The sequence below is a fragment of the Trachemys scripta genome, chromosome 8 (genome assembly GCF_013100865.1).
Source record: "Trachemys scripta elegans isolate TJP31775 chromosome 8, CAS_Tse_1.0, whole genome shotgun sequence".
Classification (NCBI taxonomy): Eukaryota; Metazoa; Chordata; order Testudines; family Emydidae; genus Trachemys; species Trachemys scripta.
The window spans coordinates 93,645,257-93,671,178 of NC_048305.1; the positions used below are offsets into that span (position 1 = coordinate 93,645,257).

Here is a 25,922-nt window from a genome sequence, read left to right on the forward strand (position 1 = left end):
ATTTGTGTATCTTTGTAATCATGTTAAAAAAAATGTTAAAATTCTAGAGGACCCTTGGGGGATCTAAGTTGCTTTATTTGAAAAGAGGTTTCTTTCCTTAGTGGAATTTAGACAATCTAACAAAACCTTGACATTAGGCAACCCAGTTAATAATTAACTAAGCTGAAGCCTGCCTCAATGAATTGTGTGTGATGACCCCACATCATAACACTTCTCTGTCAGCTGGCTGAAGAGAGAAGAAGTCTAGCTATTAAAGCCCTTCGCACAATTATAAAAGTAAGAATGCTAAGCCATACTTTATGCAGATCTTCAGAACCAAGGTAAGAAGAGAGCATTAGAATGATTACTGTGGTCTTTTATCGTTAACTTAAATCTGTTTTTGAAAAGGGGGAACTTTGGCACCAACCAATTCCTCCTTCCTTGCAGGATGTCTAATATTTTTAATTTGCTTGTGGCCAGGCTTAATATGTTCTGTAAAATAGGGATTGTGTCCAATTGCTGAAACTTACGTTCCCGTTTGCAGCACAGTACAATCAGCCTTTGCAGTGTATTATTTATGTGCATCCTTAGCAGCAGTTTTAAAAGTACTGCACTTTAAACACAGCCACAGCTCATGTATCACAGGGGTTTGACCCTGAGATAACGTGGTACCATAAATTCTAGCAAGTTGAAACTTCAGAGAGAGGTCTGTTTTCATTCTGAATAATGTCAGATGTTCCTAACAAAAAGCACTAATAATAGTTAACACTTTTCATCTACATAGTGCTTGGCAAACTTTAATTAATGCCCGTAACTCACCCCTGTGAGTTGGGCAAGTATTGCATGCTTCAAATTAAATAAAAATTGCATATGTAAAACTCAGAGGTTAAGTGATCTTCCCAAGATCACTGAGGCAGAAAAAGGATTAGATCTTCTGGCTCCCCATTCAATGCTCTAACAACTAGTTCACACAATTTCCGTGTGCACTCTTCTTAACCATATGCAAGGCACAATAATGACAGCTAAACACTATGGGTTAGATTTTCAGAAATAGTTCAGCACACACAATTAGGGAGAGTTTCCCCCCCTCAAAGAGCTCTGCTTGCATTTAGACCCCAAAATATGTGGCCAGATTGTAAAATAGGTCCGCTCTCTTGAAAATCTGACCCTAAGTATCAAATTGGGAGCTGCTGGGGGCTGAACACCTTTGAAAATCTTGCCCTTGTTTTAGGTGCTTAAATGGGAGTAGAATTAGTTTGAAAATCTGGCTTTTAAGGACATAACTGTGCTGTCTGAGAAAAGTATATAAACATAAGGGTCTGATTTCAGAAAGGGAGACGTTCCAAACAATTTTTAAAAAGGAACAACTAAACCAACCCATATAAACCTGTAGCAAATGTAAGATTTGACATCAAGCACTATATATCAACATCCAGTACAATTCTTATATTTTTAATATACTAGTCTTCAAAGGCTGTCACAAGCACATGTAGCATAAAAAAGGGGTTTTAGTTCTCTTTCAGTTGGGAAAAGTTTTACTTAGAAAGTCTCTTTGAGTTATCATCTATTTTTCCTGTTAAAAGGGACATGGTCTGGTTAAAAATAATGGCCCAAATTTTCTCACTTAGGTTTGTAAAATTCAGCACTTAAGTCTGTAGGTAGGTACCTAAATAACTGTGGTCTGATTTGTAGTAATGCTGAGCATTCGCAATTCCGAATGAAGTCAGTGTGAATAGTAGAATAACACTGAAAAATCAGACCACGCTTTTTAGGACCTGAATGCACATTCTCACGCCAAGCTTTAAGCACATAGATTTGAAAATTTTGGCTGATATTTTTAAAGAATCAGATTTCATGTCCAGGCTACAAATAACACTTGAGGTTAGTAAAAGTAACATTTTAACCTTCTAATTTATTGTCACACTGGTTATCTTGTTTCTGGTCAGATTATAGTCAATTTTGCTTTTAAATTCTACCATAAACTTGAAATATTTGGGCTGCAAACACTGCAGCGTAGGCCAGTATTTTAATTTAGTTAAAGTTGAATCTCTGACATAAAATTATGCTACCACCAAGAGGTGCTAAGGGTAGCACATCATATTCTCATCAGCAATAATGATAAATTCTGCTCTCAGATCTGCATGGAGGATCTTAACTGTACTATTCTTTTACCCTACCCCTCTACCTCTGCCCCACTAACACAATGGGACTTCTGGAGTTATAAGGTGGGCAGAATATTTGAGTTACCACCTTTTAGTTACTATGTAGACTTGAGAATAGAATTCTTTCAACCCTAACTAGGTGGGGTAACATGAATCGTGAGAGCACATTAGAACTTGGTTTTCATGCGTGACAGTTTGATGCATTTAACTAGTGACAAGTCTAAGCCTTGAATATCTCCAATCAAGGCAAATTCACAATTTCCTTTGCAAACTTGTTCTCTTGCCAGACTATTCTTATAAAATTATTCCTAACCAACCTAAATTTTCCCATTTGCAGCTGGAAAATATAGATAGGCACCACGATAGTGTGAAAACTCACTTTACATAGCATCTGGACTAAGTAGGCTATCATTATGTGGTCTAAAATATCTGTTTTAAAATTCAGATATGTATAATAAAGAGAACATTTTAAATAGGACACAAATAACTGAGAACATTTTAAAAATAATGGTGCTGACTATGGGATGTGATTAACTCTTTCAGATATATTTTTCATCACTTAATTAGTCTAATTCTGATCTCATACCAGTATTATATCTATTGACATCAATGGGGTCAAGTATCAGGGGGTAGCCGTGTTAGTCTGTATCTACAAAAACAACAAAGAGTCTGGTGGCACCTTAAAGACTAACAGATTTATTTGGGCATAAGCTTTCGTGAGTAAAAACCTCACTTCTTCGGATGCATAGAGTGAAAGCTACAGATGCAGGCATTATATATTGACACATGGAGAGCAGGGAGTTACTTCACAAGTGGAGAACCAGTGTTGACAAGGCCAATTCAATCAGGGTGGATGTAGTCCACTCCCAATAATAGATGAGGAGGTGTCAATTCCAGGAGAGGAAAAGCTGCTTCTGTAGTGAGCCAGCCACTCCCAATCCCTATTCAAGCCCAGATTAATGGTGTTGAATTTGCAAATGAATTTTAGTTCTGCTGTTTCTCTTTGAAGTCTGTTTCTGAAGTTTTTTTGTTCAATGACAGTGACTTTTAAATCTGTGATAGAATGACCAGGGAGATTGAAGTGTTCACTTACTGGCTTGTGTATGTTACCATTCCTGATGTCCGATTTGTGTCCATTTATTCTTTTGCGGAGGGACTGTCCGGTTTGGCCAATGTACATGGCAGAGGGGCATTGCTGGCACATGATGGCATATATGACATTAGTGGATGTGCAGGTGAATGAGCCCCTGATGGTGTGGCTGATGTGGTTGGGTCCTCTGATGCTGTTGCCAGAGTAGATATGGGGACAGAGTAGGCAACGAGGTTTGCTACAGGGATAGGTTCCTGGGTTGGTGTTTCTGTGGTGTGGTGTGTAGTTGCTGGTGAGTATTTGCTTCAGGTTGGGGGGTTGTCTGTAAGCGAGGACTGGCCTGCCTCCCAAGGTCTGTGAGAGTGAGGGATCATTTTCCAGGATAGGTTGTAGATCGTGGATAATGCGCTGGAGAGGTTTTAGCTGGGGGCTGTATGTGATGGCCAGTGGTGTTCTGTTATTGTCCTTGTTGGGCCTGTCCTGTAGTAGGTGATTTCTGGGTACCCGTCTTGCTCTGTCAATCTGTTTCCTCACTTCCCCAGGTGGGTATTGTAGTTTTACGAATGCTTGATAAAGATCTTGTAGGTGTTTGTCTCTGTCTGAGGGGTTGGAGCAAATTCGGTTGTATCTTAGGGCTTGGCTGTAGACAATGGATCGTATGATGTGTCTTGGATGGAAGCTGGAGGCATGTAGGTACGTATAGCGGTCAGTAGGTTTCCGGTATAGGGTGGTGTTTATGTGACCATCACTTATTTGTACTGTAGTGTCCAGGAAGTGGATCTCTTGTGTGGACTGGTCCAGGCTGAGGTTGATGGTGGGGTGGAAATTGTTGAAGTCCAGGTGGAATTCTTCAAGGGCCTCCTTTCCGTGGGTCCATATGATGAAGATGTCATCAATGTAGTGCAAGTAGAGGAGGGGCACTAGGGGACGAGAGCTGAGGAAGCCACTGACGGTCACTAAACGATGTACTGCTCTGCATCTTGTCCTACTGTGATAGTTCTTCGCAAGAGGCCATACAAAATATCATGGGCCTGATTCTGATCTCAGATACACCACTATAAATTAGGGAGTAACCCCTATGAAGTTAATGAAGTCACACCAATGTCAGAGGAGAATCAGGCCCCGGGTTTTGGCAACCTCTGGGACAACTGTTAGCATTCATCTGCCACCCATGTCAGAGGATAATGGATTGTCTTGGTCTGTCTCTAATGTATACCCCCAAATGGGGGGCCGACTGGTTTCCTGGTAATTTTCAGCAAGGAAAGGACAATCATTACCAGTTCTTCACATGTTAAAAATAAATTAAAATAATCTTAGATTAAGAATATAATTATAATTTCCCCTTTATTTTGTTTCTTTTTTTTTAAATTAAACTTTCTAGTGGGATCTAAATAATTAAATAGAATAAACATTTCAAGACAAAATGGGCCAGCAGCAATATGGCGCTAGCAACTAGAAGAATTAACCTGCAAGGTTAATAGATATATTATGATTCAGTCTGTAGATTAGTCTGTCCCTGAGCTGCGCATGTCCTTGTTAATGCAGTCCTCCCCAGGTTTATCAGACTATTTCCCTTGCAGCATTCCAACTCTTTTCCCTTTGCTGAGACCTATTTTAGATGTTGGATTTAGTTCAAGTTAAACAGATGGCAGCTCTGGTTCTTTTTTTAAACCAATGGTCACTTTAAACTACAACTGGGAGACTCAGGTCAGAGATAAGGATGCAGCTTATCTCAACTCATTTTTTATGGGAGTAGTCTGGCCCCATTATCCACAGCCCTTTGCACTGCTGAAATCTACCCAATTCTGGGCATCACATTTCCATTTTTTAGAGAGCTCACTACAGCAATCCAACCAGCTTCTAGAAGATGCTTCTCTTTAATCTGCAAAAGCACTTAGACTAGAATTAAACCTCCAGGTGCAGAGCTCCAGTTACAGTACAATATATCACCTTTACGGTGCCCCAGGCACTTCTACCAGCGCAGCAGCTCACCGACACCACCTTAGCCCATGTCTGGCATAATCAATACCTTAGTGAGTGGTTTCAAATATCACCCTGCATAAAGCCAGCCCAGATCCTGCAAACACAGATACGGTGCTTTACTCGCGTGAGCAGTGCCGCGTCAGTAGGACAACTCACCTGAGTAAGGCTATCCATGCCCGTCAGTGTTTCCAGGAGCAGAGTCCAAACATCTCATAGGACCACTGAGGTGAGCAATAATAATCTATGTAAATTGACCTTTTTCAAATGACTTTTCACCTTGTTGCAGTTAGCTTCCTTATCATAGAGGTATTATTTGATATTCTTGTATTGAACACTAATATTGAACCTGGCCTCTGCATCAAACATATTTTGCATCATTCACGGGGGCATAGTGGATTGTTGTGACATTAACCAAAAAGAGCACATCTTGAATACTTAATATTGACTAAAGTCATCTTTCCATACACTGCACACAAGCGACTTATCAAGACTGTCCCTGGTTTCCTTTGGGCTACAAAAGGCGGGCCTGCATCTGCAGAAAATTATCTATTGATTAAAAAGGGTTAATTCTTAACTATGACAATGAAAGGTAACAAAAGAGGAAGATGACCCTGAGTTAAGTTACTTATTTCCTTTCCCAGTGATGACTGTTTATTTCTACATTAATGAGTTGTGCACTGGCCACAGATTTCTCAGTTTGGAAAGGGTGTGCTTTTAGTTGCCCCTGTGTAAAGGCTGCGTACCTGAATGCTCCTCACATACCTCACCATACTTGGGATATGTTCCTACTTCCACTAAAGTCAACTGGAGTTTTGCTGACATTGACTTCAATGGGAGCAAGAACAGGTCCATGCATTTTTCAAAAAGGCAATTTTGTTTCCCATTGGGGCAGATCAGTGAGCAGCCCCCTGCTCAAATGACAACAAAAAGAGTTTTTCCTCCTTTCTCGCAGTGATGGATATCACCTTTGGTTTCTAAGATCCACCCGCAGCCCATTTTTATATAAATATAATTAGACTGAACATTGGAGGTTTTGTAGAAATATCACTGAGAAAGGAACTGTGCAGCCTCTTTTGTTACCTAGAATGTGTTGTCTGAGGAAGATCACAACACTTGGAGGTGGATAAGTCTTATTAGATCACTGACTCCATTATTTTGAAAGGGAAGTAGATAGTGTTACAATATCTCGTGTAGACATATACAAGAAAATTCATACAGGAAAAAGTGCTTTTCTACCCATGTATTAAATAAATTTTAAAACCCACACCTTTTGAATACAAGTGATATTTTTCAGTCTCTCCCTGTCAGTAGCTAGTCATCTTGTGTAAATAATTTTGCCATGTACAACACTGGCAGTATGGAAGCCCAGTGTGACAAGACAAAATTCATTACCTGCTTGGCAGTCAGGCTGAGACTTTCTTTTTTCCCAACTGCCTTAGGGATATGGGATGTCCAGCTCCCATTACTTGTAATAGGAACGAAGCATCTAAATCCCTTACCTGGCTTTGGACATCACAACTTTATCACTCAAAAATTACAAAATCTGTCCCTCCTGGCTGACCCAAACACTTCTCTTTGTAGCCACTGAATAGGAGATTTCTCGTTTTACTGTCTAGAAAGCCCCCAGCCTTCTTTCCCAGAATGCAGGTGCAAACATTTATATGGCGGATCAGAAATGCACCCTTTAGGGATGGATTCTGACATCAGTTACACGAGTGTAACTCTGGAGAAGTTCCACTGGCAGCTTCAGAACCTGGCCTTCAGTCTTTGACTCTGCCAGGGAAAAGTCAAAGTCATTGTAGCTGTGGTCAGAGTGGTCCTCCTCTGGATAACTTTGTACAATCTGAAGAATTCCAAAAGGCCAGGCAGGGCAGGGAAGCAATGAAAACTCTTCAGATGTATTTTTAGTTTATTTAAAATGTGCTAATTTCTATGGACCTATTCCCCAAGTCAAAAGACAAAGACAATCTAGGGGGCTGAATAAGCCACTCTAATAATGATTACTAAAAGCCTACACGTACCCGCTTTCACCCTCCTCCCCAAAGGGCACGGCTGTTCTTTTCTAAGTTGCATATCCATAGAAAGATATTAGATTTTGTTTCTACTGCAGGAAAGCTGTTCTTAAACTAATGGAGATTATTACAATATATGGCCAAATCTTGCAAGCCCTCCGCATTCTGAGTAACCAGTAATTTCAATTAGGGCTTTTATCTCGGTAAAGCTACTGCCATTCTAGTCTGGCCTTTTCTTTTGATTTGAAATTTGTCATACTGCATGAAATATACAATGAAACAAAATAAGATCTTAAATCTTGCAATTGTCTCAATGTGGGTAGATGCCGGAACTGTATGGAGCCCCTTTGAAATCAAGAGACCTGTTAGGTGCAGAGGTGTGCCCAGGTAGAACAACTTGCAGGCTCAGGATCAAGAAAATTGACACATTAATCTTATTGTGGTAAGATCACATTGCAGGAGTTAGAGAATTTTCCATCTCACTTCATTCAATAAGTAAATATCACAAGAAGATAAATAACTGGTTGCTTGGTAGCACTATATTTAAATTTCTTTGCTTTATTTACATATTCTTGGGGTGTCATAATGAGGGGATCATTGTCAGATTGTCATCTGACCTTCTGATGTTTAAAAAAATGGATACACATGATGCCTTGAGTATAGTGGCTAGTATTTTCAGTGTCCAAACACGATATCATTTACTGGCAGTTCCTACCAGAAAAAAGCTTAGCACTTGATGAGTTTATGCACCCATTTGTGCAATGACTCAACTCAGGAATTGAGACTAATATTGCATGACAACACAGTAACATTGAAGTCTCCCATTTTCTAAATGGCATAAACTCTCTGTTTTTTTTACAGGTTTGCTAATTTAAGTCAGCAGAAGATGAGTCATCTGGAAAAAGACTATAAACATTTGTCCCCTAGGAATCCTATTGTAAGTTCATTATTTTAAAACATATTTCAATATAAAATGCCCAAGTAGTTTATACTTGTTGAGGTCTAGAGGTCAGGTGAGCTTTTCAGAATTTCCATCAGTTACGGTCTGGGACTGCTGGGTTTCCCTTGATTCAATAGCTCAGTTACATAATTAGAAACACATTTGCTCCCTGTTTTTGTATCAGATAAAGTTTAAAAAAGTGAGTGTTTTATTACTTTTCAAACGAAAGGCTGATACATAATCCAATTAGGTAAAATATGCAACACGTAAACAAAGGCTGTGGACTCTGGGGCAGATCCTCAAGTGTCATAGCTCCATCAGTGGAGCTGTGACAATTTACATCAGCTAAGGATCTGCCCCTTTATGTCAAACTTTGATGAAATCAGAGTTTACAAGTATCCCCCATGAACCACACTGGGAGCTGGAATACATTCATGTGCTGTGCCATGTGTGTTTTTTAAATCATATTGCGTTAAAATCTGTTTACTGTGAGGTCATTTTTCAGGGCTGCTGTTGCTGTTTGTAATTCCATTTCCCCTACCTTGGGCTCCCTAGTTATCAGTCTCTCAGCAGCTGAGCAGGATGCAACCTGGTCAGTTCTTAGACAGGAGATCTTTAAGGCAAACCCAGATTGCTCCATGAAGTGGTGTTGGATTTTCATCAGGTGGTAGTCTTCCTTCCAGATACTGCTGAACTAGCATCATTCCAGAATGTTAAGGTGTTCTATGCTGCTGGAGAGGTCTGTTCTGATGAGAGGTGAAACCGAGAGCCTCACCACTTAAAACACCCATAGTAATTTTTTCAAGAGAACCGTTGTTCCCAGTGACCTGGACAAATTCCAGTGGGGGTAATTAACATTCTGTCTATCTTGAATTACTTTGTCACTTAACTGAGTGTGGTATATGACACTTCTTGTCCTAACATGTTTGTTATGTTGCTGTGTGCTATTATTCCTCTCCAGAGGCGGCTGCATTTCAGTGGTGGGTGAAGCAATTCATATATTTCACACACAGCATGTACAAGAAAGATTCTGTACACATTTACAATATCGTGGCTACAGAAGGAAGAGAATTTTGTCAATAGTTTTGATATTTTATTTTTAAAAAATGTATTCCTCTTACTTACAGATCTTTGTCATGCAAAGAAATGAATTAGAGGGTGCTGATTTCAAACATATTAACTCAATGAACGGATAATTTTAGACTATGCTATGGCATGAATACCTGGATTCATGCTCCGTTATTTTGCAGAAATACATGTTAGCCTGTCTCTTTTTTCTTGAAAGAGCTAAATTAATAAAAATTAAACCCATGCCTGATTTTTAAATGTGATTGAATCTTCATTAGTTTCTCTGGCTCTGCTGATGTCTGACATTCAAAGTTCTAAGTTCTATTTTTCCCTTTTATCACATCTTCCATAAATACAGGGCTGGCTCTAGGCAACAGCAAACCAAGCACGTGCTTGGAGCGGCACATTTTCAGGGGCGGTATTCTGGCCATTATTATTATTATTTTTTTTTTTTTTTTTTGCTTCACGCGGCAAAAGCCTAGAGTCCGCCCTGGCAGCAGCAGGGTGTCGTGCATAGGGGGCACCCTGGGGCCGCTGCGGTTTGCGCCGCAGGGGAGCAGCGCCCGCACCTTGTGGCTGGGCCGGGCAGTCTCCAAGCGGGCAACACTCGGGCTGGGAGCCGCCTGCAGATGCCGCAGGGCGGCTGCCCCCCAGCGCCGCAGCTGGGGCTGAATGAAGTGGCCCGAGCTGCCCAGAGACTGCGGCAGGGTGGCCAGAAGCAGCAGCAGGAGTGGGGCCATAGAGGGTAGGGCGCTGCCGTGCGGGGCATCCCGCTCTCTTGGGCTCTGCTCCCTCTGGGGCTACCCTGCCCCGGCAGTCCCCAGGCTCTGCCCTCCTGGGTCCCAGCCGGTCCTGGAGGCGGGAGCCCTGGCTGGAGGGACCCTGGGCTGAGGCGTGGCCCGGGAGCCTCGCTGCTTACCCCGACCCTGCCAGTGCCAGATCGGCTGGAGGCAAGGGGGGAGTGGGTGGAGTCAGCACTGGTGCGGGGGAGCCCAGGGCTGGGGCGGCAGGGGGTGCAGGTGGGGTGGGTGGGCGAAAGCCCAGCGCTGGGGCAGCAGGGCATGTGGGTGGGGGAGGGCAGTGGGTGGGGGGGTGAGAGCCAAGGGCTGGGGGGCAGCCAAACTTTTTTTTTTTTTTGCTTGGGGTGGCAAAAAACCTAGAGCCGGCCCTGCATAAATAGATCAAATATGTGTGAAAGTGGGTTCATTGATTTGTCAGGAAAGTGTATGCCAACCTGGTGTTTGAACTACGAATCAGAGCAAATAAGAAAATTGGCACTGATGATCTTGTTGAGCAATAAGGTATGACAAGCATATGGTGATCGCATGAGATAATCATATGTTTGCCTGATTTTTCTCTGTGGGGAAAAAAAATTCCATAGAATTTTGTCCGTCATCATAAGCCACAAATACTTTACACCGCTTTCTGATCAAAGTGCAAAATGAAGTTGTGGAATTGATGCTAGTCCTCTATCTGTACCCTTTGAAAGTACATAAGATGTGAATGACAAATGGCATTACCCACTTTCAGCACATGCCTTAAAACAGATGAACTTCTGTGGAAGTTCAAATTCAGAAGACCCCAATACTTAATGGGAGTGACATGAAAATTAGAATAACTATATCTCCAAGAGGATAGACTAACTGCACTGTTGTTAGACTAACTTCACTGGTTGATCTAAGAGTAGCTATGACAAGTGATGATTACCTAAATGCAAGTTTTTCATTGATCTGTATAAATAATACAAGACAAGCACATTCTGTCTCATGATCCATTACAGACCAGCTCATAAATCTGAATAAGCGAAGCTGGCAAAAACTGTCAATGACAGCAAGGATTTGATATGCAGTACGAAAATTGCACCTGAGTGGTTTCCTCGCCACTCACTAAATCAGACATGGCAGAGATGAACATAATGCCAGGTAGATTGGCTTTTTAGCAATGGGAACGTGGGTAATCTAGAAAAAAACATCTGGAAACCAAGGTAAGCCTTATGGCTTTCACAGATTAGAATTGTAGCCTAGGATACTCTAAAGCTATTGTAATAAATGCCTGGCCACCCATGACCTCACAGTGCTCCTCTAGAGCATCACAAGGGTAGAACTTGTATCATGCTACTTTGAAACCATGCCCTCTATTTGAGGTATTAACTATAGAGGGCCTACGACACACAGTTGACAGGTAACGATGCCACCCCACAGCAGGCAGTAGTACACATACACCCTAATCAATTCATTCCAATATAGTTAGGACGTTACTGAGGAAGATGGAGGAGAATAATAGTGGCAGTGGAGGGCCAAAGAAATATTTGGACTGCTGAGGCAGAATTTAGGGCTTTGAGTTAGCAGTAATGATGAGCTGGGCAATGTAATGGACTAAACCATTTACATCGTCCAGGAAAGAGGCATGATCTACTGGTCTGTTCACAAGACTGGAGGCAAGGAACTCCCGAGTTCTAATTCTGCTTCTGACACTGATCCCATCTGTGGCAGTGGACAAGTCACTTAACTTCTGTGTGCCTTATTTTCCCCATCTATTTCTGTGGAGATGATTCCTCACACGGCTGTTGTGTAGTGAATGTTTATGAAGCTGTTTGACATATTCAGTTTATTAATAATTATTAATAGCACATGTCTTCAATCAAAATATGCATCTACTAGAAATGTTTGATTTTTTTTTTCTCCTTTAGGAAGCTCTCAGACATTGGCAACCTCCTTATCACAGTGATTTAAGCTGCCCAATCTGCCTCCAGACAGCTACTTTCCCAGTAGAAACCAATTGTGGACATTTATTTTGTGGTAAGTTTTCCAGATTAGCATGCACAGTGCTTCGTAAATGAGTATGTACACCACACACATTACTGAAATCTCAGGAAGTGTGTACTTGTGGGCCCAGGCGTGAGCCCACTGAATCCATGGCGTTCTGCCACTGGGAGTAGGATCACACCCATCTTTGTTAATTTGAAATCACTAGAAAAATCAACAACATTTCTGTTTGCCCACTGCCTTTACATGTATGAGGCTGTGAAAGGGTTTGAAATACCCAGAAAATCTTGAGGCAATAAACAGGCAACAGATACCTCTGATGCCAGTCTTATATTGATCAATTCCAGTGGAGCCCATGGGATGCACAAAAGGGTAGTAAATACAGATTGTAATATTTATGCAAAAACAAAGAGTACAAATCCCACATTCCTATAATGTTAAAGTTATAACTTTAAACACAAAGAAACTAAGAAATGTAAAGTTCAATTTATAATGTCAATTTATAATGCACACATGGGGCCCAATTTTGATCTCAGATCCATCTATACACCTCCCATGGAAGTCAGTTTGAATTGCCCCTGTATATCTAAGAGAACAATTGGTCTCTCTCTATGGGTATATTTTTAAAATCCACAATTCTCAGTGGGATTGTTCTGGTCACATTTACACTGGTATAAAATTGAAGTAAGAATGATCAGAATCAGGCCCAATATGTGCCATGAGGTGAGTTAAGATTACTAGGAGAGCCTTAACTTCTGGATGTCTTGACTTATGAGTGTGTAAAATGGTAACCTTAATGCTAAATACAAGCTTTTATATTTTCCTCTTTGTTTTAAAGTGGGGGGGGGGGGAAGCTTAAATACCAGGGTGATTCTCCAGTGCTGAACTGAATTTTTATGCTGATGTAATTATTGACTTAAAAGGAATTACGCTGGTATAAAACTGGAACAATCTATGAACTGATTTCATGATGTACTTCCATGTTTGCATAGGCAAAAAAATTGTGCAACTATTCTGCTCTGGCTATGTACAGGGGCCAGATGTAAATTACATTTACATCCAACTGACACTTTAAGCTCCCTTGAGAGAACGGCATAAAGAGACTTTAGTGTAAATGAGAATAAGACCATCAGACACTAATGCTGTGGCAGGGGTTTTGGGGGGAGAGGGGGACAACACACCATAAGCATATGCTGAAGAGAGTGGTGGGACCATCTTCTCCTAGGACATCATCACATCCACTACTATGTGCTTTGGAAAGAAAACAGATCTCAGCAGTAGATGTGGGTAAGTGCCTGGAAATGTGCTGGAAGATTTATTTTCTATTACAGAAACACATTTTTTTTCTAGGAAGTATCATTCTTCTGCACAGCTTGTTCAAGCACACTGCCTCCATCTTCACAATAAAAAGCACAGTGCAAATAAATAATTTATCAAAATCAGGGAGAACTTCCTAGGAACCAGCCACTATGAGAGTCTACATGGGAATACTTGAGGATTCTCCTTGTATGGGTTGGGCTGGTGTACATGTATTGCTTGATAAAATGCACATGCACACAGAAAAAGACCTTGAATTTAATCCAAGCCAGAACAAATCTGAGCAAAACATATGGCCCCCAACACACGTTTCAAATAATATCAGACAAGTTGCATTATACAGATTTTTCAAATGAGGAGAAAGACATAGCAGTGAAGAATAATATTATCATCATTTCCTCTTCCCTAGACTTATTTCCCTTTCTTTCTTTAGACTTTGTTTTCCTCCAACCGTATAATCATTTATTCTTCAAAAACATGATCCCACCCCAGTGTTGTAAAATACCTTTATTTCTATAGAATCGGCCCCTTGCACAAAGTCCCACTCTAAAGTTTTATTCATTTAAGACATGAAAAGCAGACTATCAAAAAAGTGCAGCAAAGGCCTAAATCCGCCCTGACTGAAGTCAATGGTAAAATGCCCACTGGTTTCCATCAGAACAGGATTAGGTCAATGCTGAGCACTTTTGATGAATCCCACTCTGATACAAAGTTTTATTGTTTTTTTTAAATGTGGCCAACCCATAGCTTTTCAAGCAGATTAACTGGAGATTTACAGAAAAATTGGAATTTATTATTATTGGTAATTAATTCATACAGTTCTTCCCTAAGTTTTCATTTTCAGATTCATTTTGAACCATATGTTCAGGAAGTTAGGAGGAAAACTGATCTTGAACCAATATTTTTTTTCTAATTACCAATAACCACAGAGTATTTCAATGAAGCCCCGTGAACTCCCTCAAAAAGCAGTGTAGCAAACTCGATTAAAACGGGATTTGGTCTAATTTATGAAAACACACTGCCACACAAATACCTGAACTTCAGAGGGGTCTTTCCCTTCCTGCGATCCTTTACAAACGATTCAACATGCAACATTTTTAATTGCCATGGGTTGCTTTTTTAAAAGCCATTGGAAAGCTAAGATTTGATCATGCACTGAGATCCTGTTGTCTTCAGGAGGGGTTGGCATAAAGCAATCTGCCCACATGGATCTTAGTGCAGGGTAAGGGCTTAAATGGCCAAAGCAACCTCTGAAATCCAATATGAAGTTTTTTCTATCTGAGCTTTGCACGTGCAAAAGCTTGGAGCTGGATGCCGGGCTGCATTTATACACACAACACTGGGATTTAGATCTAGATGCTGTCTGATTTCAAAACTGAGCTTTTGCACATGCAAACAAGAAATAAAGGCTGTAAAAAACAAACACTGCACTCAAACAAAAACAAATGTTAAATGTCGCAGCCATTGTTTCAGATATTGGGGTGAGGCTCCCTTGCAAAAAACAAACAAACAAAAACCCCCAAAAACTTTTGGGCCAAATTTAATATCCCTAATAGCATTTCTATTATATAACATCCCTAATAGCTATATACTTGATTTCATATGCTCCAGTTAAAACATTGTTTCCCATGTAGCCACCCTTCTGAAGCATGATCCTAAAAAAGAAAGTATAATTACTGATTTTTTTCCTAAATTGTGGGCTCCCAAAGACTTGATATTATAGGGTTGCTCAGGAGTGCCCACGGGCTGGTACAGGTTATTTTTAAGAATAAAAGAATTAAAGTGCAGTTCAGCTCTATAAAATGACAATCAAAAATGGCATTTTGGGGGTTCCACAGTTATTTTCACTGTGTTCATAGCAAATCAGATCAGTTTACAAGTGAAAAGATTTTTTTCTCACAGTCAGGCTGGCAAGCAGAGCCTGGGATCTGAAAGTCAAGCTGGGCTCTTTCTGGGTTTCGAGCTGTTATATCAAATCCTGCCCTCAGCAGTGCTTGTGCAATCACTCTGTCCTCAAACTGTGGCCTGAGTTATACCTGTGCAACTCTCTGTCTTCAGTGAAATTGTGCAGGTAAAACTGAGGACATAAGGACAGAGGAGTTGCCTTGATAGGCATGCAATTGGAACTGACCCTTCTGTTGACGAAGAGGACAGAACAGAATCCAGCAGCTGTGGCAGTTCCACAGAGATGACAGCAATAGAGGAGTAAAAAAATTTTTAGTCACTAAGAGCAAGTTTCTCATCCCCTTATTCACAGTGATGAGCACCATATTCCAAAAGTGGCCCTGTGGAGGTCAATGGGGCTCCTTTTGGAGTCAGGACCTATTGTACTTCAGAGTCTCACCTGAAAGAAGCAGATATGTCTCTGAACACACAGAAAGAGCAGGGCCATTTTTACACCGTCACTTTTCAGAGTGGCGTCTACGCAGATACAAGGGGAGGAAAGGGGGCTAATAACTTAGATGGCTTCCCTGTAAATCCTTTTTACCTAAATATTCTCCAGACCATTTGCCTTAATATATCAATTTTGCTTTTTGTAGGTTCCTGTCTAATTACATACTGGAAACATGGTTCCTGGTTAGGAGCAATAAATTGTCCTCTCTGCAGACAAAAAGTAAGAGTAATTTCTATTCTATACATCTGCTTTTTGACAGTTAGTGAATTAAGAGAAGAGATACCAAGGGTAATATTTGTACAGCCTCTTATTTTCTAGCATCTCAAAACCCATTTAGGCTGGAATGGCACTACAGTCATTTGCCGCTATCGTCTGAAGCCTGTCATATCAGGGAATGCTGTAAAATATTAAATGTGCCTCCAGTGCTTCCCCCCCTCATAGTTGTTGAATCTCTGGCATAAATATTTCATAAAACCAAGACAGAACTTCTTATCCTCATCTGACCCTTGCCAGAGGCTGCACATTATATTGAGAGAACATACACTCCTTTCAGAAGGAGAGGGTTTGCATGTAGGAAATGGACCCACTGACCTGAAACTTGGAGCCAGGCAAAGGTCATTGTGACAGAAATATTGACAGGCATAATAAATTGCAGAAGAGTATTTTTCTTAATGCTGCAAGACCTGCATCGTTTTACATTCAGCTGTATAGTTCTAACGCTCATTTTTGTTTTCCATGGGAAGGTGATTCTTCTGTGTAATGCCTCTTGTGAAAATCAACAAGATAAGCCAAGCAAGCGGATTGTACGCGACATCAGAGATTACAATAAGCGATTCTCTGGACAACCTCGACCTGTAAGTGCAGATATTTCTACATCCGCTTAATTAGCCCTATCCCAAGCTGCAGTGGGTTGAAAGAGACTGAACAGTGTAAGCTAATTGGTCAGTATGGGAGTTCCATCTTTGGGTGTTCACATTGTTTGTAGCTTTGTAAGGAAGTCGTGCCAGTTACAGCAAGGCTCAACATTCCTATTAGCCGGGTGCCCTGCGGCAGGTTCTTTTGACCAGGGTGCTTAGGTCCCGGCTCAGTCATTCTGGAAGGGAGGGGAAAACAAATGGGGAGATTAGGCAAGGGAGAGAAAACTGAACTAGAGATGGGCCAAACTGGAGTATGTGGCTCAGTTTTGAACCTCAGGATCTTAGCCTGCCTCTAAGGATTTGCTTCTAAGTCAGCAGGCCTGGAGGCTCAACGGGCAAAGGGACAGCTGTGTAAGATGAAGGCTAGATGTACATGTGCTCTGTAAGTCATGCTGATTCCTTGCTAGACAACATATATTGCCTGCCCTAGGCAGCCCTTCCTTGCCTTCTGGTGGAGGGCCTGCTAAGGGCTACGGATCTTACTTTAGCCTCTGGACTGGAGGTTATTTCTTCAGGTTAATAGTTTTCCTTACTTCATTAAACCATTACAATGGCCAAGGGAAAATCCAGATATAATATTTCCTCTTGTATATTTACTCCAGGCATGGATCAGTACGTAGTTTATCAATTTAATATACTAACAGGGCAACGGAGTGTAGCAGGGGCTAGCAATTGCCTGTATCGTATGGAAAAACTAGTTAGCTTAAAGGGACACTGGGTATCTTGGTATCATAGTACTAGGGTGACCAGATAGCAACTGTGGAAAAAATGGGACAGAGGGTTGAGGGCTATAGGCACCTATATAAGAAAAAGTCACAAAAAATGGGACTGTCCCTTTAAAAATGGGACACCCTACATAGTACCTGCTATTGCCAATAGGGGCTCAGTCCTACAGTCCCTCTTTATATTTACCTCCCCATGCCTAGAGTTTGCCTGAGTAAAGACTGCTGGACTGGGCTGCCAAGGCCAGATTTTCAAAAGAGCATACAGTCTCACGTTGAAGCCCTCCACGCCCACACCCGAGATGACCTTTTCAAAAGAGATCAGCAGTCAATACAACAATTATGGTGGGATTTTCAAAGGGCACAACACCACGTATAAGGCGTTGTTTTGAAAGTCTAGTCTTTTATTTTGGTATCTGAGTGGGAGCTGAGCTCTTCTGAAAAAATCTGTCTCTGAATTTTAGAAAATAAGTGAATAGTGTAGCTGGACTTGGACATTAGAGGTAAATCTTGTGATTAAGAAATTTTAGACTAAAAACATTGATTAGAAGCTTATCTGGTAACCAAAAAAGCTCCATGAATTAGAGTTAGAGAAAATAATATCACTTCATAACCTAATGCAACTGAATATTTAGTTTGCAGATTACCTTTATGACCTGCCGCTACTCCTAAATCTTGCCTTAAGAGGAATCTTCACGCTGGGCGGTCTCGTATGGATCTTCTTCCTAAGAATTGTTGTTTGCTCCTTTGGGACCATCATGTGCTTAACTTCCCGATTTGACGTGATGCATGAATCTCTTTGTGGAATCCTCGCAGCAGTCGATGACCTAGTTGTCGTTTTCCTCCTTTTAATTTGCATGTTTAACATTTGCCAGCAAATGGAATCAGAAGGTATAAATATGGCAAGTTCTACAACTCAGACCATGCTGTCGGAATCCTGATAGACTCAAACTTCTACTTCTTCGTGAGCCTTCATCAGCTTGTGTCAGGCTTCTCCATGACTCTGGGGGCAGCATGCGATGGACTGATTTTTGAAGAACATTCTAACGTTGACCTATAGTGGAGCGAGACTCAATACACTTGCCATGGCCAAGTGATTAATTTGTGCAAATGCTCACAAGCCTAGGTTATTCATACAGCGATGTATTTACTAGATTTCTGCAAGGTGAAGCAGCCTTTTATGTGACTTCCCTTAACATACAAGACCTGAAATGACATTGTCTGGGAGCTATGTGTAACCCCCACACTTGCTGGGTGTGGTGCTCTGTCCCATGCAGTGGCACCAAGACCACTTAGAGAGAGACTAATGAGTCTGCGCTACATCCTTAGCTAAGAGCCATATGGCTTTTAACTCATGCACTAGAGGCTCATGCACTAAGCTTCTGAGGTTTGATCCCGCCCACCAGCGACCGGGGTCTGTTGGCGTTACATATGCACAAAGCCTAAAATTGCAAAGCCAGTCACTTTATACCTGAACATTTTTCAGGAAACCACTTTACATCTAACTAGTTTCATCTCAGTTCTGGTTTACTAAATTTAATTTCGAGACCCTAGATAGTCTTATTACTGTAGAACTTTCTAAGACGCTACGAGTGTGGCATGGGAATAAAATGTCAACTACATGGTTCCTCTAAGAGGTTGTCTGTAGGTGCTTTGTGCCACCAAAGTTTATTACGATACGCTCATCCATCAGGCTACAAACTTTCCCAGGTATCTGTTTAACTATTGTAATCTTGATGTTAAAACAGACAATATGAATATGTTCATAATATTAGCTTGAGTTAAAATACAAAATGAAATAAAAGTACTCTAGGGAGAGTGAAATAAAAAGGGATTGAAAGGATTATGCAAGGAATCTGAACAAATCTTTATCCAACTCTCAAATATATGAACACAAGGTACATTTTTTAGCAGCTTCCTTAAGCTCTGTGCATCTGAGTTTTAACAAAGTCAGCATTGTTATTTGTTTCCTGTAAACGTTGTATGCTCCCTGTAGTTTCCTTGTAAGTTCCTGTACTAGTTCAGCAAAAAACATTAAGGCCAAATTTATGATGATGATATAAATAGTAGGAAGCCCATGACAGTCTTGTTGTTTTTTTTGGCAAGTAGTTAAAATTATTGGGATACTGCAAGAAAACACTGCATTCTGTACATAGATAATTTGTGATGTGTATTGAAAATAACAGAACTACTCTTCACATGTTACGTGTGTGTATATATAAATATATGAATATTTATTGTTTACAATATATTGGTCTCTAACAGTCATGTTTGTGGGATTTTTTTTGGGTGACATTTTCAATTGATATAACTTTTATCATCCTCCTTAAAGTTCATGCTATACTATACCAATATTGAACCCCACTTTTCCCTGTTATTTACTGTGCTATGTCCCTCCCCCCCCCCCACGTTATACCCTTCAACTGTCATTGGTTTTAATTATGAACTCAGAAAGCATAGAGAACTCTTTCCTCATACTAGGTACTACGGAGAGGGCAGCAACTGCTCTTCCATGAGTTGCAAGGCAGGAAATATATTGTGTCTTTTTTTTTTTTTTTTTTTTTTTTAAGAAAAGTTGCCAGATGTTTTTGAGCACTGACTACTAACATTGATTTAGTTTCAGAAACTGGCAGTTATTTTTAAGGTACCCTGAGTATAATTTTGTCGTCAGGTGACTCCTGTTTGCACTTAACTTGGAGTTGCAGTCTATGCTATTACTAAAGAATGGAATTTCTATTAAGCCAAGTGCATAAAGTTGGGGTCACATTTCATATAAATGTACTATAATTATTGCTGTTGTATAGTAAGGGCTCAGTGTGAGAGTGGCCGAAGAATAGGCTGGGAGTTTCGGAGTTAAAAATGTTGTCATTGGTGATCTAGAATAGAGTCACAATTAGTTTGCATGGTCGGTTGTGTGCTTTTTAAGGCTGCTAAGATACCTCTCTCTCTCTAACTCCACCTTTGTTCCCCTTTCATGGTGAATGCTGTCGCCTTTGCTTTTTAAACAGGGTTAAAACCCTAACTTGCCAGGCAATAACAATACACAAATCATGGATAAGTAACAGAATGTTTCTCCTGTGAGACTTAGTGAAGTCATTGGGGGTGCTCAGATTCTTGCAGGATTGGGCCCTCATATCTTACAAGGGAGCCCTGTTTCTCTTTGGTTTGCAATACACAGCATGGGAAGTCTTTTGTGCAGGCACAAACGCAGGACAGGGAGAAGCCAACCTGTGCCTCTCCTGCACTTATATATTGGGGCTCCATGCTCAACACTCTCAGTTTCATGTCTCCTGCGTCACCAGACACAGACCCTGTCTATGATGTGAGGATGGGACCACCTTCATCTGGACAGCTTCACTGGTGGCTATATGAGAAGCAGCCAGCAGGATGTTTTATTAGCAACTGTGAGTCACGGAAAGGCACCTGCATGATAAACATGCTTAAAAAAAATAATTGCATCGGCACAATCTGATCTTTAAATCTGAATGGCTGGCTGTTTTTCCATCTTCAAAATAACTGGTGCACATTAAGGACTAATCACTTGCCATAGACAAAATGGATTGAGTTATCTGACAGCCAAATGTCTGACACTGCAAGGAGGGGGAAAGCACCCAAATAAAAAACAATGCCCATCACACTTTTCCCCCTGAAATTACTTTTGAAATTTGCAGTGTGTCAGAGGAAAAAAAAACAAAACACAAATTCCAGGTCACAAGCATGTTTCAAAAATATCAGCACCCAGACAGAAATGCTATCATCAAATTTTACCCTCCGGACAGTAGGAGTTTGACCATGAAAATTCAATGTCAATCTTAACTGTATCAGGTGAGTGGTGCTAGAATTAAACGGAGCAGTAGACCTGCTTTGCTAGTCATCTTATGAAACCGTACAGCAGAATCCATGTTAAAAATGCAACAGCCTTTCTATCCTAGCCACTAGTGGTTTGCTTTGGTGAGCTAATTAACTGATTTCTTCTGCTTTTCCAGCTCATGGTCATTACCTTATTGTTGGCCTTGGTTGCATGTCTGTTTTTTTTTAACTGGAGTCAGTGTTCAGCTATAGTAGTGGTTCTCAAACAGGGGTCTGGGGCAGGTTTCAGGGGGTCCGCCGAGCATGGCCGACATTAGACTCGCTAGGCCCCAGGGCAGAAAGCCAAAGCCCCACCACACAGGATTGCAGCCCAGGGCCCCAGACCCCATCACCTGGGGCTGAAACCAAAGATTGAACAACTTAGCTTCACAGTACCCCTTGTAGTGTGAGGCCCTGGACAATTGTCCTGCTTGCTACCCTCTAACGCCGGTTCTGGCTTTTATATGCAGAAAATACATTGTTGTGGAGTTTTTATAGCATGTTCGGGGGCTCAGAAAGAAATAGGTTGAGAACCCCACTCTATAGTTCTGTGGCGTGCAGTGGCTTGAAAGATTACTCAGTGCAGCAGCATGTAGTGAAAGTACTAGAGTTTTAAATTAAAATTAGAACAATTTTGTTTTAAATTGAATGACACAATGAGACAAAATTCCTATGAACTTTTAATTGGAAACCTCTGGAAATTCTGTGATCCCTGTAGTTCCCAGACTATATGACTGTTGATTATACGCCTTGCATGATGGCTTTATACTCTCTCTGATGTTCAACAAGTTTCAAAAACACTTCATACTTCTTGTCATAAAATCTGTGTAAAAAAAAAAAAAAAATTAAACAAATTTCAAGTTCTGAGGCGGTTTAAATATCCCACAATATGCATGTTTACTCTAGCCAGGGAAGCACCAGAAGTGGTTTTGACTCAGTTATAAACGACAAGTTTTATTGGCAGTAGAGAGTCCTGTGTTTTGCCAGAGCTGAGTTTTTACCCAGACAAGTGATTTCAAGTTATAATTATACCTTTCGGTTATCCAAAGCCTAGCTTTGATTTTCAGACACCCTCTCCTATGGCAGAATTCTCTGCTGCTGTAAATGAAGGCGAGTCCATTGACTTTAATGGCACATTGCCCCTTTACACCAACCAACAGAGACAGCTTAGCCCCAAGGGCCTAATCCTTTTCAAACATGACTAATACCTCCCCTACATTTCGTCAACCCCCCCCCCCCCCGTTCTCTGTGCTGTCTCATGCTAAGAGATACTGGCTACTCCTTGTTCCCCTGCTGCCAATGAAGATGAGAGAATCAAGATTTTCACCCTACAAGCCTGGGGAAAACTAAAGCAGCAGCTGCATCACATACAATAATTTATAGTTTCCCTCTAGCTGAAAAATGTTTTGCTCTCTCTGACTGACCTTAACATTTTGATTTGTGCTGCATTTTACCATCAACCTCTTCAGTTTCCCTCAGCATCAGAGGGACAAACACTTATTTCACTTTCTAAGCTGTATGAAAAATCAAACTGGATAGTACATGGACCTGAGTATCTGCAAAGCAGGACAGTCTATTAATTTATTTGTAGATCTTCTAATAGGCCTGCAGGTGGCGCTCACACACTTCTACTGCACATTCATCGCCTGCTCTACAGAACTGCTGTCTAGGTTAAGGTTACCGCTACCACAGTTCAGATTTAACCAGAACACATTGATAAGGTTTAGGCATTTTAACTCAGTGGAATAGCTCAGTGCCTTGATGCTATGGTGATGGATGCCTTTGAAATACACAGCTGGAATGGAGCTATTCCAGTATAACATATAAAGCACCATAATGCAGGTCCTTAACTAATTCAGCACCTCCAAAATGTGAGTGTCCTTTTCTTTCACCTGAAGACAGTTGTAGTCTATGGAGATTATACCGCTATTTTTTTTAACCATGGCTAAAATTTTCAAAAGCACCTCAGTGACTTAGGAGCCTACATCACTTCTGCAAATGGGGCCTAGGCTCCTGAATCATTTTGGCACTTTTGAAAATTTTACCCCATGCCTTTTTACGCTTCGTTTGTGACATTTCCCTGCTAACATACAACGTAAATAGGGACACAGATGTTATTGCACTCAAACAGGGCTAGAGGCAGACAGGCATATACTTTGGTTGAAGTGATTTCTTCACTCTCATCAATGGATACTTAAAAATCAAGATTACCTTTTATCCCTGTGGTTTGGTTGCACGATTTTCCCGATTTTTCCCATTCTCTCCATGGCCTCCTGTTAAAAGATAAATACAAGCTGGAAATGCCTACTTTAATTTAAAATACTTTTTGACAAGAACAAAGTGTTTCAAAAAACCAATCAGAACATTACTAATGTATTTTGTTTCAGGTTAACTGGCCAGATGTCTTAAAATATGTTCAATCCCATTATATAGCAGTCATGCAAACAACGTACAATACTATAGACTCTTCAATGAGGCAAAAATCTGTTCCTTTTTCTTACTAAGAATCTGGGGAAGAGTGGACTATCTTTTATTATTTATGGTAACTAGAGGAAATGTTACACACATCCCTGGGGAGCTGATTTCTCGAATAAAGTGGTATTTTAGAAGAGATCTCTTAATCCCTTTTCCTAAGTATCGATTCCCTGAAGCGAGGCAGGCCAAAATGTGCTCCAGAAGCCAAATGTAACTCGTGAAGTTCTGCAATGTAGCTCGCAGCTGTCCTCATCTTCTAGTACTGAGCTGCAGCAGGCAGAACTCCATCCTGATCTGGGTAAGGGCCAAGCAAAGCCAGGTTTGGAGACTCCTGTAGTCCTGAAAACGGATCCTCTTGGGCAGTCATGCTGCAATCAATAGGCCTCCCTGCAGGTGTCAGGGTATGTGTGGAAGGATCGCTTTGCAGGACTGAGGAATAATTTTGGGGGACTCGCACAAGTAGTCCCATTGGAGTTGGATGGAGTCATCACCTCACGACTGAGGGAAACAAAAATGGCAGGGGCTGTACTATTTCACAGCACATTAGAGCTACAGCCCACAGGCAGTTCAATGTCAAAGAGCCAAAGAATCATATAGATCTAATCAGAACACTGCAGGCTTTTTAATTTCCCAAGCAGGAGCCTAAATCTGCCCTGTTATTAGTGCCTGTAGCACAGTGCTCAGAAGGCCAGGTGGCCTAGTGGTTAGTGCACCCAGTTTCCAGTCTCTTGATTCCCAGGCAGAAGGGGGGCAGAGATGTCTGGCCCCTACCCCTAGGCCAAAGGCATCACAGTCTTTGTCTACTTTGGGACCTTGCTCTCAACCAGGTGTGGAAGGGGGATGCGGGCTCGGCCCTCCCTCTCCACCAGGTCCTGGCTCAGGGCCCTTTTGGGGAGCTGTACCAGCAGAGTATGTTTAGATCAAAACTATTTAGGCTCATCTGTGAGCCTACATATGCACACACATAAAGGAAGGTCAGCTTAGATAGATATTAAACTAACTGAATCCCTAGAGAACACCTCGGAGGCGCCATTTCTGAGGAGATAATGCATTCTCTTCCCATAGACACATGAGGGCTCAGAAACCACCACATACCAGCCAGGCTATGATCCTATAGGGAAGGTTTGATATCCTTTTTAGAAAAATAAATAAACTCCGAGTTTACACACACACACACACACACACACACACCCTGGTTCTCTGAGCTGCTATAGCCCTTTATGCCATTCAGCATTTAAAAAAAATAGGGGTTGCTCCTCTGGAAATGATCCAGGCTTTAGCGATAAATATTTACGTAGACAGGGTTTATTTTTAAGCTGTTATTCACCTAGTTATGGAGCTTTTCTGGTTTGTTGGGGAGAACACCCACCCACCCACAGAAACCACAGCGAATTAACTGGGGTTTTTAAACTTTGTACTGATCTGCATCACTGCCTGCCTCAGTGGCGGATTAATGATTTTGCCGCCCGTAGGCCCTGAAATAATTGCCGCCTGCCCGCCCGCCCCGACTCCACCCTTTCCCCACCCCCATTCTAACCCCTTCCCCAAAGTCCCGCCCCAACTCCACCCCCTCCCTGCCCCTATTGGATCCATTCCCCAAATCCCCATCCCGGCCCTGCCTCTTCCCCCAGCACATCGCGTTCCCTCTCCTCCCCCCTTCCTCCCTGCCCCGTGAAACAGCTGTTTCGCAGCGCAAGCGCTGGGAGGGAAGGGAGAGAAACGGGATGCGGCGGCGCGCTCGCGGAGGCGGAGGTGAGCTGGAGCAGGGGGCGTGGGGCAGGGAGGGGAGCTTCTCCATGTGTGCTCAAATTTGCCGCCCCTGCAAATTTGTCAGCCTAAGCGATAATACGGTGCTGGCCTGCCACCTTCCTTTACTATGTGTTGTTTGTTTGGGCCTAGACCCTGCATGAGCACCCCCTTGTGAAACCCTCTTTTAAATGGGACTCGGCCCTGGTGCCAGGGTCATGCTTGAAGATCCCAACACAGGATGGAGCTTTAGGGATGTTTACACTACCCGCCGGATCGGTGGGCAGCGACCGATCTGGCGGGGATCGATTTATCGCGTCTAGGGCTCAACCCCTGAGCCCTCTCCCGTTGACTCCTATACTCCAGCGGAGAGGCGCAGGCAGAGTCGACGGGGGAGCGGCAGCAATCGACTCACCGCGGTGAAGACACCACAGTAAGGCGATTTCAGTACGTCGACTTCAGCTACGTTATTCATGTAGCTGAAGGTGCGTAACTTGAGCGA

General features: G+C 41.8%; 2 protein-coding genes across 15 annotated transcripts in view; one reads left to right on the plus strand and one right to left on the minus strand.

Annotated features, from left to right (window-relative positions):
- The first annotated feature begins 217 nt into the window (after positions 1–217).
- Positions 218–19,610, plus strand: LOC117882217 (E3 ubiquitin-protein ligase RNF170-like). Of its 3 annotated transcripts, XM_034780289.1 has the most exons (7): positions 218–320; positions 7,550–7,668; positions 8,088–8,163; positions 11,924–12,032; positions 15,857–15,930; positions 16,455–16,565; positions 17,986–19,610. In XM_034780289.1, the coding sequence occupies exons 1-7, from the start codon at positions 300–302 to the stop codon at positions 18,289–18,291; spliced, it is 816 nt and encodes a 271-aa protein (XP_034636180.1). In that variant the 5' UTR covers positions 218–299; the 3' UTR covers positions 18,292–19,610. The 3 variants fall into 3 exon arrangements, with proteins under 3 accessions (XP_034636180.1, XP_034636181.1, XP_034636182.1); XM_034780290.1 differs by lacking the exon at positions 7,550–7,668 and having other exon boundaries at positions 17,986–19,607; XM_034780291.1 differs by lacking the exon at positions 7,550–7,668 and having other exon boundaries at positions 228–276; positions 17,986–19,608.
- Positions 19,611–19,939: 329 nt separating this feature from the next.
- FGGY (FGGY carbohydrate kinase domain containing) overlaps positions 19,940–25,922 on the minus strand; it is a 332,123-nt gene continuing 326,140 nt past the window's right edge. For 7 of the 12 annotated variants that reach the window (XM_034778551.1, XM_034778550.1, XM_034778547.1 and 4 more), the window contains 2 exons: positions 23,411–23,472; positions 19,940–22,022 (listed from right to left, as the gene is read on the minus strand). In XM_034778551.1, the coding sequence (XP_034634442.1) occupies positions 21,941–22,022; positions 23,411–23,472 (144 nt within the window). In that variant the 3' untranslated portion in view covers positions 19,940–21,940. The remainder of the gene's footprint in view (positions 22,023–23,410; positions 23,473–25,922) is intronic. The other 5 variants (XM_034778544.1, XM_034778545.1, XM_034778543.1 and 2 more) reach the window with 2 other exon arrangements.

Excerpts from the sequence above, each read along its gene's own strand:
- LOC117882217 (XM_034780289.1), top strand. The coding sequence starts at position 300 with ATGCAGATCTTCAGAACCAAG. Across the intron at positions 12,033-15,856 it reads TTGTGGACATTTATTTTGTG|GTTCCTGTCTAATTACATAC; the intron begins GTAAGTTTTCCA and ends TGCTTTTTGTAG. Across the intron at positions 16,566-17,985 it reads TCTCTGGACAACCTCGACCT|TTTGCAGATTACCTTTATGA; the intron begins GTAAGTGCAGAT and ends CTGAATATTTAG.